This window comes from Pseudoliparis swirei, chromosome 18 (assembly GCF_029220125.1).
Source record: "Pseudoliparis swirei isolate HS2019 ecotype Mariana Trench chromosome 18, NWPU_hadal_v1, whole genome shotgun sequence".
Classification (NCBI taxonomy): Eukaryota; Metazoa; Chordata; class Actinopteri; order Perciformes; family Liparidae; genus Pseudoliparis; species Pseudoliparis swirei.
This window is the reverse complement of record NC_079405.1, coordinates 22442481-22458571: the sequence shown is the minus strand read 5'-3', so window position 1 is coordinate 22458571 and position 16091 is coordinate 22442481. Positions and strand designations below refer to the sequence as shown.

General features: G+C 44.7%; 1 protein-coding gene across 1 annotated transcript in view; it reads left to right on the top strand.

The window, feature by feature from the left end:
- Positions 1 to 16091, top strand: part of epha8 (eph receptor A8) — a 97944-nt gene that overhangs the window by 12415 nt on the left and 69438 nt on the right. The window contains exon 2 of the mRNA XM_056436813.1: positions 10996 to 11060. Coding sequence (XP_056292788.1) covers positions 10996 to 11060 — 65 coding nt within the window. The remainder of the gene's footprint in view (positions 1 to 10995; positions 11061 to 16091) is intronic.

Genomic DNA, 16091 nt, shown 5'->3' with positions numbered 1-16091 from the left:
TGGAATAGATGGGAGTCCCTGCCTTAGAACTGTGATGAAAAAGATGTAAATACATAAGAGGCACTGCACAAACACATCCACAAACACACTAAAATCCCCAAACTCTGCAACTCATGTTTCCTAGTTTGATTCTTAGTTAAACACAAACCAGGATAATGACTCCCGTGTTGGAAACTCAAATGTATCAGAATTCTGCGCAGAGCTCAACGAAGTCAACAAATCAGAAGTGTTTAGTCGGCTAACGGTTTAATCAAAGCATGGGACAAAGTCTTATTACTCTGGGAGGATGCTAGAAACATTTCAAGGCACCTAACAAACCAAGTATGGGCCCTACAGGACCCTGCTGGGCCCTGCTGGACCCTGCTGGGCCCTGCTGGGCCCTGTTGGGTTGGACGATGTCATCATGTGGCCTGGAGAGTCCTCCGGGGTTTCTGTCCACTTATTCATGTTTGATCAGGCATTTTTTCAATATTTTTTCGAGAATTATATACATGAAGCAACTGGACACTGTGACATTCGTCCATTTCCAATTTCCCGGGTATATGACTGCTATAAAACAAGCGATAGAAGAAGTTCTCTCAGTCGCAGTTCCAATGCAGCAATGTTAACATGTGCAGTCAAGCTCCTACATGAGGTATTAACAGCAACATGTACTAACAGTAGCAGCAATGGTTCTGCAGTAGGAGGTCCCCTGTGGATGATATGTATTTATGTAATGCACTATTAGATTGGTAATGGTGCTGCATTGATACCTGAATAGCATTTTACTGGTTGAGGTGAAGCTGTTTTTAGTTTAGTCCAGTAGTCCCCAGATAAGTAATACAGGAGTAAAAGGAGATAAGACAAAACTCTGATACACAAAGTTGTATAACATTTGGCCATTTAAAAAAAAAGGCATTATATGACTTAGTTATGCCTCAAAATAGTTGTTTAAATGAAGCCATGGTGGCAGTTGTCTGCGTTGGCTTAAAAAAAAAGAAGAAAATTACAAGTTTCTGCACATGTATGTATCGTCTGTAAGATGCACAATGTTAATGCCTTTTAATCCTACATAGCATATCAGCACTGTGATTCAAACACCTGAATGAAAACGAAGGAACAATTACTTAACTGAGATACATGGTATTACCTTGGATATGCTAAAGTGTGTGTGTCTGTGTGTGTGTGAGAGAGAGAGAGAGAGAGAGAGATCCTGGCTGGTTTCTGTTTACCACTTCTGAAATCTCATTTGATGCACTCACCATACAAACAGAGGAGAGTTCATAAGGAAAAGATGAGAACAAAAAAATGCCCTTTTTTTATGTGAGGTGGGGGCGTCTGCATCAGTGTCATAATAAGTCTCTCAGCAGTCTTCTCCATCCATCTGTCTGCACTGCTTCCTCGGCACCGAGAACAAAATGCTTACACCACAATGGAGACACGGGGAGAAAAGAAGAGAAGGGCCTCTGGGGAGAAAAACTTCAGGGAGAGTTTGGAGAAAGATGAGACGGGGAGGAGGAGGCGGAGTGAAGAAGGTGAGTGTAGGTGTAGAGGTAACGAGATGAAGTTTTAATGATCCCTGTGGGGAAAATGGGCCACTGCTGCAACAAATACTAAGAGAATAAAGCCAGACAGAAAGAGAGTCAACATCGACAAGATGTGACCATTAAAATGCAACACCCCCGACCGAACCACAGTGTCCGCTCGACCTTCTTATTTAGACGCAAAGAAGCGGGTGTCCTGATCGATTGGATCACGTCGTTAGCTAGCGTCGGTTGAACCGTTGTCAATAAAGTTCCTGTGGCAGCTTCAGGTGCTTCATGTCCTTCTGGACTGGGGGAGGGACGACGCTGATGGCATGAACGCTGATCTCGGAAACGGCGGCTCGTTTATTTGGTGGAATGTAGATGGAAGTGTTTTAATCGGTGTGTCTAATCTGGATTGTATACCAGACACTCAACATGACAAGTGTGTGTGTGTGTGTGTGTGTGTGTCACCTTGATCTTTGCCCCGTGCATCCTGGGAAGATGTATTAAATTTGGATCATTGATATCTGGCCTATGCCCCATGTGTTTAATAAGGCTGGCGGGATCAGCGCGGTCCTACTCCCTACTCAAATATATTCCAACACATTCTCAATCCCAGCTCATCAAATATTCATTCAAGTACAATTTATTGCGCTTCAAACTATGACGCTCTGGGTTTATGCTCATTACATACAAGTCGAATCAAGTACGCTTGTAATGGCTCAATCTAACAGACGTTTTGTAAGTAAACTAAGGTTAAACTAGAACGGGCACTCGGTAGAGCGCATACCTTCGCATATCACAAGATTGGGCATTGCATTATGAACATTTTGGCATTAGTTGCATGCCAATTGGATACAAATTGACCGTGCTATGGTAAAAAGAAGATTTGGACCTTTCCATGACCATGACCTTTGACCCGATCGATCCCAAAATCTAATCAAATGGTCCCCGGATAATAACCAATCATCCCACCAAATTCCATGCGATTCAAGAAGATGTTGACCTTTTCATGACCTTGACCTTTGACCCGATCGATCCCAAAATCTAATCAAATGGTCCCCGGATAATAACCAATCATCCCACCAAATGTCATGCGATTCGGTTTAATACTTTTTGAGTTAGGCGAATATCACCCATACAAATAAATACGCGGCGATCAAAACATAACCTTCCGCATTTTCAATGCGAAGGTAATAAGTCAATGCTGACTTGGTTTCACACTGGACAATAACAGTGGTTTTCCTGGGTGAAAGTCCTGTATTGGTTTGACCCGTCCTACGCGTGTGTGTGTGTGTGTGTTGCTCTAATCATAGAGTAATGACGTGGATGGGTTTGAGGTAGGAGTTGATTGAAAGCCGAGTGTGTCTAGTATTCATCGGTAAGTTAATATCAGAAGTCGAAGGGCACTGAGCAACAGTTGGTATTTGATGAGTTGGGGGGAAACAAATGTGTTGCTTATTCTGCATCATTATTATTATCATGATTCCTCAATCCCACATTCACCATCCTGCTTCCTCATATCCTCACTGGAACACCAAATGTACGTTATTACGCATCTGAAAGTAGTCCCCAACAGATACAGTTATTCCTCCTGTTTGAGTAACAATTAAAAAAACAAAAACGACAATAAACAGATGTTTAAGGAAAATACTGAGCCTTTGAAAAGTAAAACTATGTACGTCCATGTTTGGTGAGAACCAATGAATTGGGAGTGGAGAATTAGGGGAGGAAAAAACACAAGTAGTTCTACATAACATGTAGATCGACAACATTTTTGTAATTCCTGATTTGTAATTCCTTTTTTTCCACAGAGCCTAATGTTGGTTGAACCTTCGTGGTCTTCATCTTACGGTCTAACTCTCTAGTGCGATGGACTCCGTGTCTTCTTACCACGTTGTGTTGTCGCTGATCGGCCATTTCGCTTCACAATAATATTTCTGTTGTTAGACAGCTCAAAGAAAATCTTCAGTGCAACGTGCATCGCTGCTCTTATCGATCGTCTCTTCCTGAATGTTATTATTAAAGTTGGACTTTGGCGCTGTTTTGTCCCACTGAGATTAGTGATGAGTCGTAGGTGGGTCGTGGTCTCAGGGCCGCTCCCTGTGAATGCTCCTCACTGATGAGAAGGTAGTGATCTGTGACGGAGGAGAGCAACAGTTGAAGTTAACTTTCAGACTAAAATGTGGAGTCAGCGATTCTGGAGAAAGTTTGTTCATACTTTCTACGACATATCCGTCATATCCGTACAACATATTCCAATGTGTTTTATTATATTGTGAAAACTGTACCTTATCTCTTCATACACTAATTACAAGCTATAAACATTGATACAATAATTAATTACCAGTTACAATGGTCCTTATACCTGCTTACAACTATATTCTAATGTGTTATGAATCATTATTAAATGTGTATTATTTGTTTAAATATGCTAGATACGAGGTTTGAAATAAAGTGTTACCAGTTGTCCCTCAGGAGAACATTTCTATCAGTGTGTAGGGTTTACGTGAAAAACAACAGGACACAAAAAACACATAAATAACACATACATGCATACATACTGTATATAACACATAACAAAATGTGGAGGGAAAGAAGAAAGGTGGAAAGGAGGACAAATCAGCAGAAGAAAAGCTGTCATAACGTGTGTCGACATATGTCGGGTTGGGGGAAAGCAGTTGCAGCAACACATATGTTGTGGATTGGGTGTGATCGCAGCTTGGAGTTTGGGTCCCATGTGCCGTGGTTTATTTATAGCACACTTGTCATCCAGAGGGCCACACAATCCTGTTCCCTACTCTGTAAAATAATAAAAGCTATTATCGGCCGAGTAAACTTTTAAAAAGTAGGTTTAGAGACTGTTTATTACTGCTGCGATGTTTACGGTGCTTTTAGTCCAAATGACTGAGGGAAAAATATACAGTGCAAACTAGCCGTGTATCTCAATGTATTCCAAAATAAATCCTTTATGTGGCACTGTGATTATGTGTATGACAATATGTGTTATTTCTATTTGGAATAATATTGTAAAATTTATCAAATTGGGGTAATGTATTGTTATTTCATGAAAGAAATGTCCCAACTATATGTTCTAAACTACCACTCATTGATGTTGTATCTATGGCACAAGGAGGAGATTACGTCCTTCAAGTACATACATGTTATGCATCTTGTGTTTTAAAGAACTGACTGATTTTTGACAAAATATTACAAGATTGGATTCTTTGTTGTTGCTGCGTTAGCAGCATGGTTGTTGTAATGGCAACGTTGGTCTGCTGGTTAGCTGGTTAGTTGGTCCACTACTTTTTGCTGGAATGAAATATCTCAATATCTTTTGATTGGATTGGCATGGAATTTGATGCGGACATTGATGATCCCCAGAGGATGGGCTCTTGTGGCTTTGTTGTCCTCTAACGTTTTTCTCTGGCGTCATTATCAGATCAAAAGTCTGAATTTGCCTCTTGCTTTTGTTTCTGACCAAATACCTAAAGACGTTGTCATCCGCCTCAGCTCTACGTTGTGTTTAAGGCTAATTAGCAAATGTTAGCATAAACTAAGACGGTGAAATATTACACCTGCAAAACATGCATTCACACATGTTGTCGATCGTCATGCTGACGTTAGCATTTAGTTCAAAACATAACCGCCTAGTAGCAAAAGTAAACATGGTGTAGATGATGTCACGTAGGAAAGAGCTAATTGGGCATTTGTGGTTAATTTTCGCTAGTGACGTTATTATGTTTATTGTATTAACACAAACCATGATGTTCTTTTTATAGCTTCAACAACTTGTGCACGTTTCTGCAAGCATGATTCGTGGCTGATACAAATGAAGATAAGTATAAATAAAACGTATCTTTGTTTCGGATACGTCGACAGTCAACGTATCCCGTAACAAAAAGAGCTTTTCTTTCAGTCAACTGCTTCTTAAATACCCCCAAACCCTCAGGAATATGTATTTTTCTCCACATGCCTGGCATCTTTGAGTGAGTGACATCATTCCTCCCCCAAAAATCAAAAATGACACTTTTTCCAATGTAGGTCGTGCAGCACAGTCACGCCTGAGGAATCGTGGTGTGGCCTGTCTTACTTTACGGTTTAGCTCTAAAAAACGCTCGAAGCGACTTGCTTTCGGCACCCGCCGTGAACTTGAGTGTCCTTGTGTGTGCAGCAACAGCTGGATCCACTATCCCTCCGGAGGCCTTTCTCCTTCTTTTTGCTCATAATGAACAATTTGCAAATCAAAGGAGCCATTGAGCACCTTTAATTCTATTCCACCTCTCATCTCACACGTCTAATTTAGTTTGGCACACGTCTTAGAAAAATATCACGAAGAGGACTGGTGATTAATAACAATTATTGTGGATAATTTTGTGTTGGTTTGTGTTGCCTTCAATGAACAAAGGCTGAGAGTGCTTTTTTCTTCATATTCTTTTTTGAGAGTTAGTCTTTTATATGGACTTGTTCTCGTAATGGGAGAGTGGGGAATCGGCGTTGAGACTGCGGAGCAAATGCAAAACAAAACTAGAAGGGATGGAAGATGGCTGTGTGTGTTATTAGAGAGAGAGAGAGAGAGAGAGAGAGAGAGAGTGTGCGTGTGCGTGTGTGGGGGGGGGGGGTTGGTGTTTTTCGGTGGAGCTCCCATCATCTCTGCGGCGAAGGCTTTTATCGTCTCCTTCGGTCGAGGCGCTGACGAGGAGCTACGCGGACGCCGAGTAGAGCGAGAAGAGAAGACGAAGCTTGTTAGAGAACGCGAGGTGTTGAAGAGATAATTACACAGCTGTCATAGTCCCTGTTTGGCCCCAGAGCTGGGTCATCAATGTCTCTCTCTCTCTCTGTGTACATATACGTGTCAGCTGTCCACGTGTGTTTGTGTGTTTCACTTTCTCCTCGAAAACGGTACAATGCACATATTTCCTTGTGTGTGTGTGTAGGCGTAGAATAATGGCTGCACTTTTCCCTCTTTTAAAATGTATGGCCGTGTCTTTTGGGGTGGAAATGAGTTTTTGAGCATCTGCTCTGTTCTGCTATTTATTCCCTCCTCTGTGTGTGTGTGTGTGTGTGTATGTGTGAGTGTGTGTGAGGGGCTGTGTGCGCGTGTGCGTGTGTTTTAAAAGGCATCATTGTTGTTGTCGGCTGTATGGCGCTGCGGGCAAACTCCACTTCCTCCAAGACAGCCCATAATTCTTCCATGTTGACTTCAGACACATACTCTTTCAGCCTGCCCGTGACCACTGCCAGGGACGGATGGAGTGTGTGCGTGTGCATGCGTGTGTGTGTGTGTGTGAGTGAGTGAGTGAAAGAGAGCAAGCAGGCATCATTTCCGTCAGCAGGCTCTGGCTGATTTGATACATGCCCGGGACCCGAGTGCCAGACCGCGGGCCGTCCACACGCGCCCCCTCTCCCTGCAGGCCAGTCGTGAGTCGCGGGGGCAATGGATAGAGGGAGGGGTTTGGGGGGAGTAATGGGACGGGTGGGAAAGTTGACCACCGCCCTGGGAAATATGTGTTGTGTCTCAGAGCGAAGAAAGAAAACCAGTACAGGGAGCTGAGAGGGTGAGTGAGAAATTGGCGGAGGGGCCGGGATGGGGTTGCTGGTTTGTGTTGCTGTGAAAACGGGAAGAAACTCAATTTCAAGCCCAGTGTCCTCGAGGTGAAGCACTCGGCCCCTCCTCCACCGCCAAAGGAAAAGGCGTTGACCTCTTCACCGCTTGCGGAATCGTTCATTCTCGGCAGCCAGTGCGAAAAACAAAGGCCCGTTTCAGCCCCATCGGCCTCGTGACTTCACTTGTGGCACGCTGTGACGAAACCTGTCCATGAAAAAGAGGCGGAGGTGGGATGTGAGAGTGTGAGAGAGCCAGAGTTTTTGGGCTGCACTTCTTGTTTTCCCTCATAAAAGGATGTAAAGGAGCGCGAGGGGGGGAGAAAACAAAATAATGAGCAAATTGTTGCCTGTCCCGTGTTATTCCCCCCCCCCCCCCCCCGTCACATTAAAGCGAAGCCGCAAACACGCCACTGAACCCCGATCGCTCGTGTACGAGTCATAACTCAGACAGCTCGAGCAAATGAGATAAATGACTTCCGCCACTTTCAAAGACGGTGGGATTTCTCATATGAGTGGAAATTAAATTAATACCACTGGGACCGGCTGGCGAATCTTCACACAGCCTGCTGTGGCCGATAACGCACCGCCTCGCGTGTTCTTTTTCCGGACATACGCGTCACTTTTTTCTTTTTTTGTATTAACAATAATAACAGTATAGCAGAGCAGAATTCCCCCGGCGCACGGAAGACTGATTAAATCCACTCGTGCCAACACGCTGCTTTCATTATGTCACTTTGGTGGGCCGATGAAGAGCATTGTGTCATTGGCGGCATCCATTTGTGACCTTGGCTAGAGAGCGGGGAGGGGGGGGGGGGGGTCACCAATACGAGACGGTGGGATGTCGGCAACCTAAGGGGTGGGGTGAAGTAGAGAGAAGGCTTCGCGGATGGGGGAGGGGGGGGGGGGAGGGATGGATGGAGCGATGGGAGGACGGTGGTACTGCCATCTGTCTATGTGTTCTGACCCACTGCCCTTCTCCGCAGCCCGGTGCCCAGATTAGGAGGGGCGACAAACTTGCTAATTGCGACACGTGTGTGTTTGTGTTTGTGTGTGTGTGTGTGTGTGTGTCGTTGAAGCGACGTTCTTTGCACATATAAATTACAAGGGGCTCCACTTGTCGTGATTTTTATGGATAAATACTCCCGTCTTATTAGCCGAAAGCACGAAGTGGAGCTGTGGCGGACGAGGGTGCTCCATTCCAATTACTGCCTCTAATTTGCCTCAAAGCATTATGGGTGTGGATGCTTCTTGACCCACAGGAAGTGACAAATTGGGTACATTTTACAGAAAATAAAGCTTTATCACATTTGCCCAGACTTGCAATACATTCTGCTAAAAGAACATGAGACGGATAATCTGTGAAATCGGCTCCTCTGCCTCCTGTTTTCGTGCTCCTGGTGGTATTTGGAAGGTTCCATTGGCCCGAAAGAAAACAACCAATGAGAGGTGAGTCAATCACAGCTTGTGGAACATGTGGATTACAAACAAGGCGGCGTTGATCAAGTATGAATCAAGATTCTGTTACGAAACGATCAGCTGCTGAATGAGAATGTTTCTGAGCCGGCCGCCATGTTGCACTGTGGCCAAAACTAAGCCCCGCCCACCAGCCAACTAACATATGTTTCTAAAACCTTTTTAAACCAGACATGGGCAATGCAGTAACATAATCCTGATTTATATTTTGTTCGCGCTGCCTAGTTTGACGAGCAGTGATTGACAGCTGCGTTTGAGACTCCTCGGCTCTGATTGGTTGTTTTTTCTTAAAGGACGCCAAGGATAAAAGTTAAAGCTGCAGCCGTTGTGCATTTCCTCTTACAGATATGATAAGCAGCATACGGGAGTTTGTCGTCTTATCCTAACAGGTGCAATAAACCCTTTTACAAATAACACGGGCGTAATCAAAAACATTAATTGTGGCCCCTGTTCTATTTCGGTGGTATTGCGCCTGCTGTCTCGCCGGAATGGCTGCGACACACCAAATGGAATGGGGCCATAACTAATTATATTATCACACCTGTGTTTACACGTAAGTGACTGCTGTGAAAAGGGCCCCTGAAAGTCTCACACGTCAGTCAATCACAGTCAGAGGAGACGTCTAATCAGGCGGAGGTAACGACACCTCTGCAGGTGCACACGGCTGTGCAGACGCTTGGAGGAGCCACTCGTCAGTCAAAGTGCGCCAGTGGTTTGCCTTTCTGTGCAGGTGCTAAAGTCCCTCTGCTCTTCTCTTTGATAGTTTGAGTACAAAAGAAAAGAAGGATACGTGACATAACATTCTTTCTGGACTAGGAAAACAAAGTATTTCGGGACGTGAACTTTAAGCTCGCGTCGAGGCAGAAAACGTGGCATGTTGCAGTTTTAACGGGCAGACGGGAAGATGAGGGACGGGAGACGGAGCGCGAAGAAGTGTGAAGCGTTTTTTTTGTTAAACTCATTGTAATGTGAGAAACATCGCTCGGCTGCTTGACAAGCAGCCCCCGGGCCAGAGATCATATTAGCTGGATGTGTTGAAGGGGAGACACACACACACAAACACATACACACACACAAACACACACACCTGTTAGAGCAGACGAAATGGACGCTGTCAGTGGGTAGCGTTAGTGATTTATTAGGTTCTCCATTCATTTCCCCTCCCCCATCTGTCCATCCCTTTTACTTCTAATGTCCTGCCACCCGGATCCAAAGGTGTGCTCAGACAGAATGTGAAGTGAATGTAAGATGCAGTAAGACGGTAGACAAAGTCAATTGAAAGACGGGAGCGGGCGCAAACTCGCTCCAGACGTGCAAATAGAGGTGAATGTGTGTCTGGGCTGCATGAGGTGAACATGTCGTGAAAAACTCACTTACCTGTGCACATACATTAGGGCACGGTCACACTAGACGCGCCTCTCAAAAACGCTTCGCTGGCAAAATCTTTGATTCCCTATGGTACGGCCTTTCAGACGCGCCTTTTAAATGCCGCGTGGCGAGTTTTTCTAGCGTTTATCAGGCGCGGTTAAAAGTTAAAATATTCTGAACTTCAAGCGCGAGGCGCGGAGCCGCGCCGCTCATCAATGTCACACTCGGCCAAGGCAGCCAATCGGATCAAGCAGGAGGCGGGCTTTCCTTCCTGTTTTCCTGACGAGACACTCATATTAGCGGTATTTAATAACGAAGAGCTTTATAATTCTAAATCTAAACTGACTCCTGCTCGGTCGGAAGTGCAACTGAAAGCGCTCGCCATCGAGATACAATTCACGGAATAGATGGTGGTATTCGCCATACTCTTTCCTTTCTTTTTATAAATATCTTGAACCCAAAATTAACGGTTAGTTGCGCACGCAGGTCCGCTCCATATATATTATATATATAAATAATATATATATATATAATATATATTATATAATGTTGTTGTGGGTTGCTATATATATATGCTATATCAATTATATATATAAAATATATTATGTTGTTGTTGGTTGCTATTGAGCTCAACAGCAGTCGGATCTTCACATATTCATATTTAAACTTTAGAGCAGTTTATTGGATATTTTGCAGTGACTTTCAGCATTTAGACACTGCACCGTTTACCTCGGCACATTTGACAGTAAACATTTTGCCTCCTGTTCTATTCTGAGCTCGGACCACTGAGGTCCCAGCTCCAAACGGTGAGCCGGGTCAAGGTGACGTCACGCGCTGCGACACCACGGCCCGGTAGTTGCCGCGCCGACCGTCCCGACTCATCAGTCACACCTGTCAGACAGGTGCATGTGCGCGACTTGGCCGGGTGCCGGTGCGCACAGAGGATGGATGGATAGGAAGGACAGGATGGATGTGAGAGAGGAGGGTGAAGACAAATCATTTGAAGTTCATCCGTCGTTGTTTTGTTCTTCTTTCTCTGCAGTGAACCTACTGGACACGACGACGATCACAGGAGACTGGGGCTGGCTAACATACCCGTCACATGGGGTAAGAGAGAAACCTCCTCAACGTGTTCACGGAACAACAGCACAAAGAAAATACACATTCAAACAACTTTAAAAAATGTATGCCAAAAGGACTGCAGATGTCGAATAAACGTCCAGCCAGCAGCACGTTAGCCGGGTAATCCTTATTGAACTTCATCTCTGGGAAATCCCCGACTGCACGCCTTTCCACCACAAAGCGACACCTGTAGCAAAGCTATTTGTATCCCATCTGAAGGCATGCGAGGCGGTGATTTTCCACCGGTGCTTGCTAAATGGGATCCAACTGCAACGTCGGGCTAATTTACGCGTTCGTCTTTCGCAGCGGTACAACGGCGTGACAATCCCAACATCGGCTCCGACACCGCTTTCATCCCCCCCCCCCCCCCCCCTCACCATATTGGCGGCAAGGTGCAAATCACAGAGGAGCAGTGTGGTGGTGGTGGTGGGGGGGGGGGGGAGAAGATGAAAAAGAGAGAGCGAGGGCGCGACGTCGCCACATTAGCATATCGTAATGTCACGCGATGATTCCCCGGGGTGATGAATTAGGACTCCGGTCACTATCTTCGCAGCCAGCGAGATGCCACGCAGCCCCCGACTGATACCCCTCCCCCCTCCCCCCCTCCCTCGCGGCGGTCGGTGAAGCGGTGGAAGCGTTTAACTCACCTCACGGGCTTTCCGCACGACAGAAGGCAGTGCGATTGAGCGTTGGCCAGCAGGAGCAGATGGGTGGTGTTTCAAGTCCTGGGAGAAAGTGCTGGAAGAATCGTCGTTCCGAGTTTTGAGCGAAAGGACTCCTTCTGAGGCGAGAGATTCTGATTACATAAAGTCTGGTTTTATTGGTTCAACACACCAGAAAGAGTCCCTCCTGACTCGATGGGAGACACATTGTTCACGCTGAGCTCCTCAAACGATCCACTGAATGGGCTCGGACTCCGTGGCGTTGTGGTCCGGGTTACATAAAGCGTGCGGCTCGTGCCGAATGGCGAGATTCTGAGAGGAGGCTGAACCAGACAGCTTTTATTTGTTGAACTGAGTCTACGGGGAGAAATGATGGCTACACTTATCTTTGAAGGTGAAGATTCATGTAACTACCTATAGTTGCTGAGGATGTGTCCAGAATCACTCCTCAAGGTGTGATGTGCGATGTCGAGCCACACGATTTAAAGAAATGGGGCGCAGCATTTCACATCTGCTCGGTCCACACAATCTCATTTCATTAGAAATGTAACACGACAAGACGGGACTCATTTCAGTTGACGGCACGATACATTCATTAATCTGGAACAGCAGCTTAACTTTGTCACATGGTTCTTTTTAGTTTACTTTAAAGTTTTGAACCTAAATTCTGACCACATCAATAATTATTAAACCTTTAAATTTAAAAGAAAAAACATGGCACTCCTTTTACTGTCCCGGGCAGCCACCCTCTTTAACTTTATATACCATCAAAGTAGCCATTAAATAGTCACAGAATTTAGGAAGATAAAGGAAGATAAAAAGACATAGATACGTCTCGTTCTTCACACTGTGCATCTTCTCTCGGGCACACAGTTGGCAGCAGGGCTCCATGGCAGGAGTTATTCACAGGTTATATTCAATTGATAACTTTAAAAGTCAAACGGTGAGAGGAACACTAATTGTTCTTGGATCGTTTGAAAAAAAGCGAGCAACTGGCCAGATGCCTCAGACTCCTTGTGTGTGCGAGCTGGCCTGAGATCAGTCTGCCGTGCACACAGATGACTGTGCACCTCCTGGCAACACATTCCTGCTCAGACACAGAATTTAGATGGCTGGCGTGGGAGACCACTGACGGCGTCGCTGTGTGTTCTTGACAGCCGTTCATCTGGCTACACGGTGTATGGAAGTGTGAGTAAGTCGCTTCGCCGGAGGAACTGCTCTCCTCCGTGTGGGAGGGTCCGTTCACTCCGAGCGGCGAGCGGCAGCGTAGCCCGGCTGTGTTTGCAGCTCCGTAACGAGGCTTTCAAAAGGACTCTTCAGAAAAACCAGAGGAGTATCTTTCTGCACTGCTAAAGACAACGTTTTACTGCTCCATTCAGCTCAAGGCAGATAGAGCCCCAGTGGTGCTCAAGCACCAGCCCTTTTGCCCTGGATGAGAAAAGTGCCCTTTCTGCTGGAGCCACATTTTTTCTTCATTATCAGTATTTAAGAATAAAAGTTACTCTCTCTCTGTCAAGTCCCCCCAAATGTGTTTGGATATCTGTCGGGGCATTTATTTGAGTTATTGTGAGAATTCCGCCTCGACCTGCTCCGCGGCGCTCACGAGTGATCAATAGCAAAATCATTTTGCCGATGGGTGCCCTTTTTTGGGGGTTTGAGCACCTGCCCCCCAAAAATGTCTGCGCACGTGCCGGGCTCAAGCCATAGCTTAGGATAGCATAGACAACTTAAGTTGTGTTTGCTACGGCGATGCAAAAAATATTCAGCAATAGGTGTGGATTTTGATTTCAATACAACAATGGGCAACTGCAGAGCTGGGTGATCACTGATCCATTGGTCAGATAAACTTCAACAAATATAGATTTGAATCCATATGGCATGTGCGTATTGAGTTGAGATGGACAAAAGAAAATTTAACACAATTTGCAATAACCAAGTTCAAAATCATACTCATATCCCACTATTATCCAGAATATATAATATTCCAATTGAGATCCAGAAATGCCGATATTGTGTATGATTGGTCTTTATTAGCCATGTCAACCTCTTAGTGGGACTAATGTCTTGCTTTTTGTAAATGAGGGGGGAAAAAACCTGAAACTTTTGTGCATGGAAATGTAGTGGATGTGAGCGATACGCCTGTGTGTGTGTGTGCGTGCGTGCGTGTGTGTGTGTGTGTGTGTGCGAGTGCGAGAACAAGAGGGAAACACATCTCTGAGACCTCATGGGCTCTTTGATAAATGGATGTTGTGACAGCTTCTAACTCTCTCACACTCTCAGTCTTACACACACACACATACACACACACACACACACACACACACATACAGTCCACATATACTGTGTGTTTGTTGCCATTCTGACAGTTTAAGGCGTTAGGAATGTGCCATACTAGCAGCATCACTTCGTCAGCTGTCCTGTGGGCGGCGGCTTCTTTGATGGTCTTAGGTCGAGACAATGCAGCTGCAGTGGAAGGAAAAGATTCCCGTCGCTCCGTGATTATGTCGCTGAAAGCTGTTGTGGTTTGGTGCTTGCCTGTGTGCTACATTTGATCCCCAAAAAAGCGGGCGAGAAGTCTGGATTCTGCAACATCACGCACAATCTATTGTTGCTATAGATACATCATTCCTGGCCCTGCTGTTATCCTGCAGTGTTAGGGCAAAGGTGAGCGCGAGAGAGGAGGAGGAAATAGATGGAGAGGTTGTCCACGGGGAATACAAAAGGAATAAGTGTCAAGTCCCCGCTAGAGGAAGATGGATTAAAATTGTCAGCGGGAAGTTTCCTGAATGGGAAGTCATTTTCATGCTGTGGGGTACAGGGGTCTTCTGCAGCTCAGGCAACTTTTATTTCTTCCTTGTACTCCTCGTCGGATGAATCCCCCGTTGCATTTAGGCATACATCAATATACATAGTGTCTTCAAAGCTGCAGTGACTCAATATATATATATATATAATAATGCTGGGATGGGTAATGTATTTTTAGAGACATTTTATTGTTGAAATTCTCTTTGCGTCCCAATGTTGCACACCGGTACACAAAGGACATCCAGGCGTTCACGAGTTTCAAAGAACGTCTTTACATCACAGAAACACATGCAACCGCATGCTGGAGGCTGGTTTGGTCTCCTGAATAATAAACACTCTCCTCTCTTATCCACATATATATAGAACATGTCTGCTTCTAATACTCAAACAACTTTATTCTGCACAGTCCCACACCCCTCATTCTCACACTATACTGGGTTTCTTGTTAGCAGGGTGCTAGCTAGGTGATGCACTATGACCTAGGACCACTTTTATTCACAATTTATATCAACAATATCGGTCAAAATGTGCCAAATGAAAATGTTCACTTTTATGCAGATGAGACTGTTATTTACAGTTCTGATCCTACACAGTATCAGGCTCTCTTTCAGTTGCAAAAAGCCTTTGATACTGTTCAACACACTGTTTATGAGTTGATGATTGGGACTACAGATGAAAAATAGCCTCTTGGCTAACTCTGGCACATTTACTGAAATGTTTTTATCAATGTGCACTGTCCCTTATTAAATAAACCATTAAAAAAATAAAAATGATGTGAACAAACTCAAAGAAAAAGCCACTGAACCTTCCAGCTATAATTACATTTCAGGGCAATGTGATTGAGTCTGTATCATCATATAAATACCTGGGATTCTTAATTGATTTCTCTCTCTTTTGAACCTCAAATTCAGCAAGAAATTGAAGCTGAGGCTGGGTTTCTATTTCAGAAATAAGTCTTGCTTTTCTGTTCTTTCTAAAAAGAGACGTGTTGCTGCTACTTTTATACCTGTGATTGATTATGGTGATGTTTTATATATGCATGCATCTTTTCAATGTCTTCACTCCTTAGATAATGTACCATGGAGCATAACTATTCTTAAGGCTCTTACTCACCATTGCTCCCTGTATGCTAGGGTTGGTTGGACTGCTCTGTCCATCTGTAGACTAAATCATTGGTATCTCCTTATTTATAAGGCAATTCTTAACGTGCTTCCATCTTATCTTTGTACGTTAATTCATCAGAAAAATCCTGGAAGCTACCGTCTTCGCTCTGTGACATGTGCACAAGGCCTCCTCTTGCTATCTGTTCCTAACGTCCGTCTAGAAATGGGAAAAATAAGTTTTAGGTGTGCTGCTCCTGCGGCTTGGAATTTGCTGCAGACTGATCTGGGTCTACGGGAACCGGTCTCTTTAGGTGTTTTAAAAATAGATTGAAAGAGTTGGAGGAAGGTTCATCTGGTTGTAGATGTTTTCTTCGACTGAGGTATATGTGCACCTGTGTGAACTGGGTTATGATGACTTGATTCTTAGTTTGGGTTTTATTCATGCT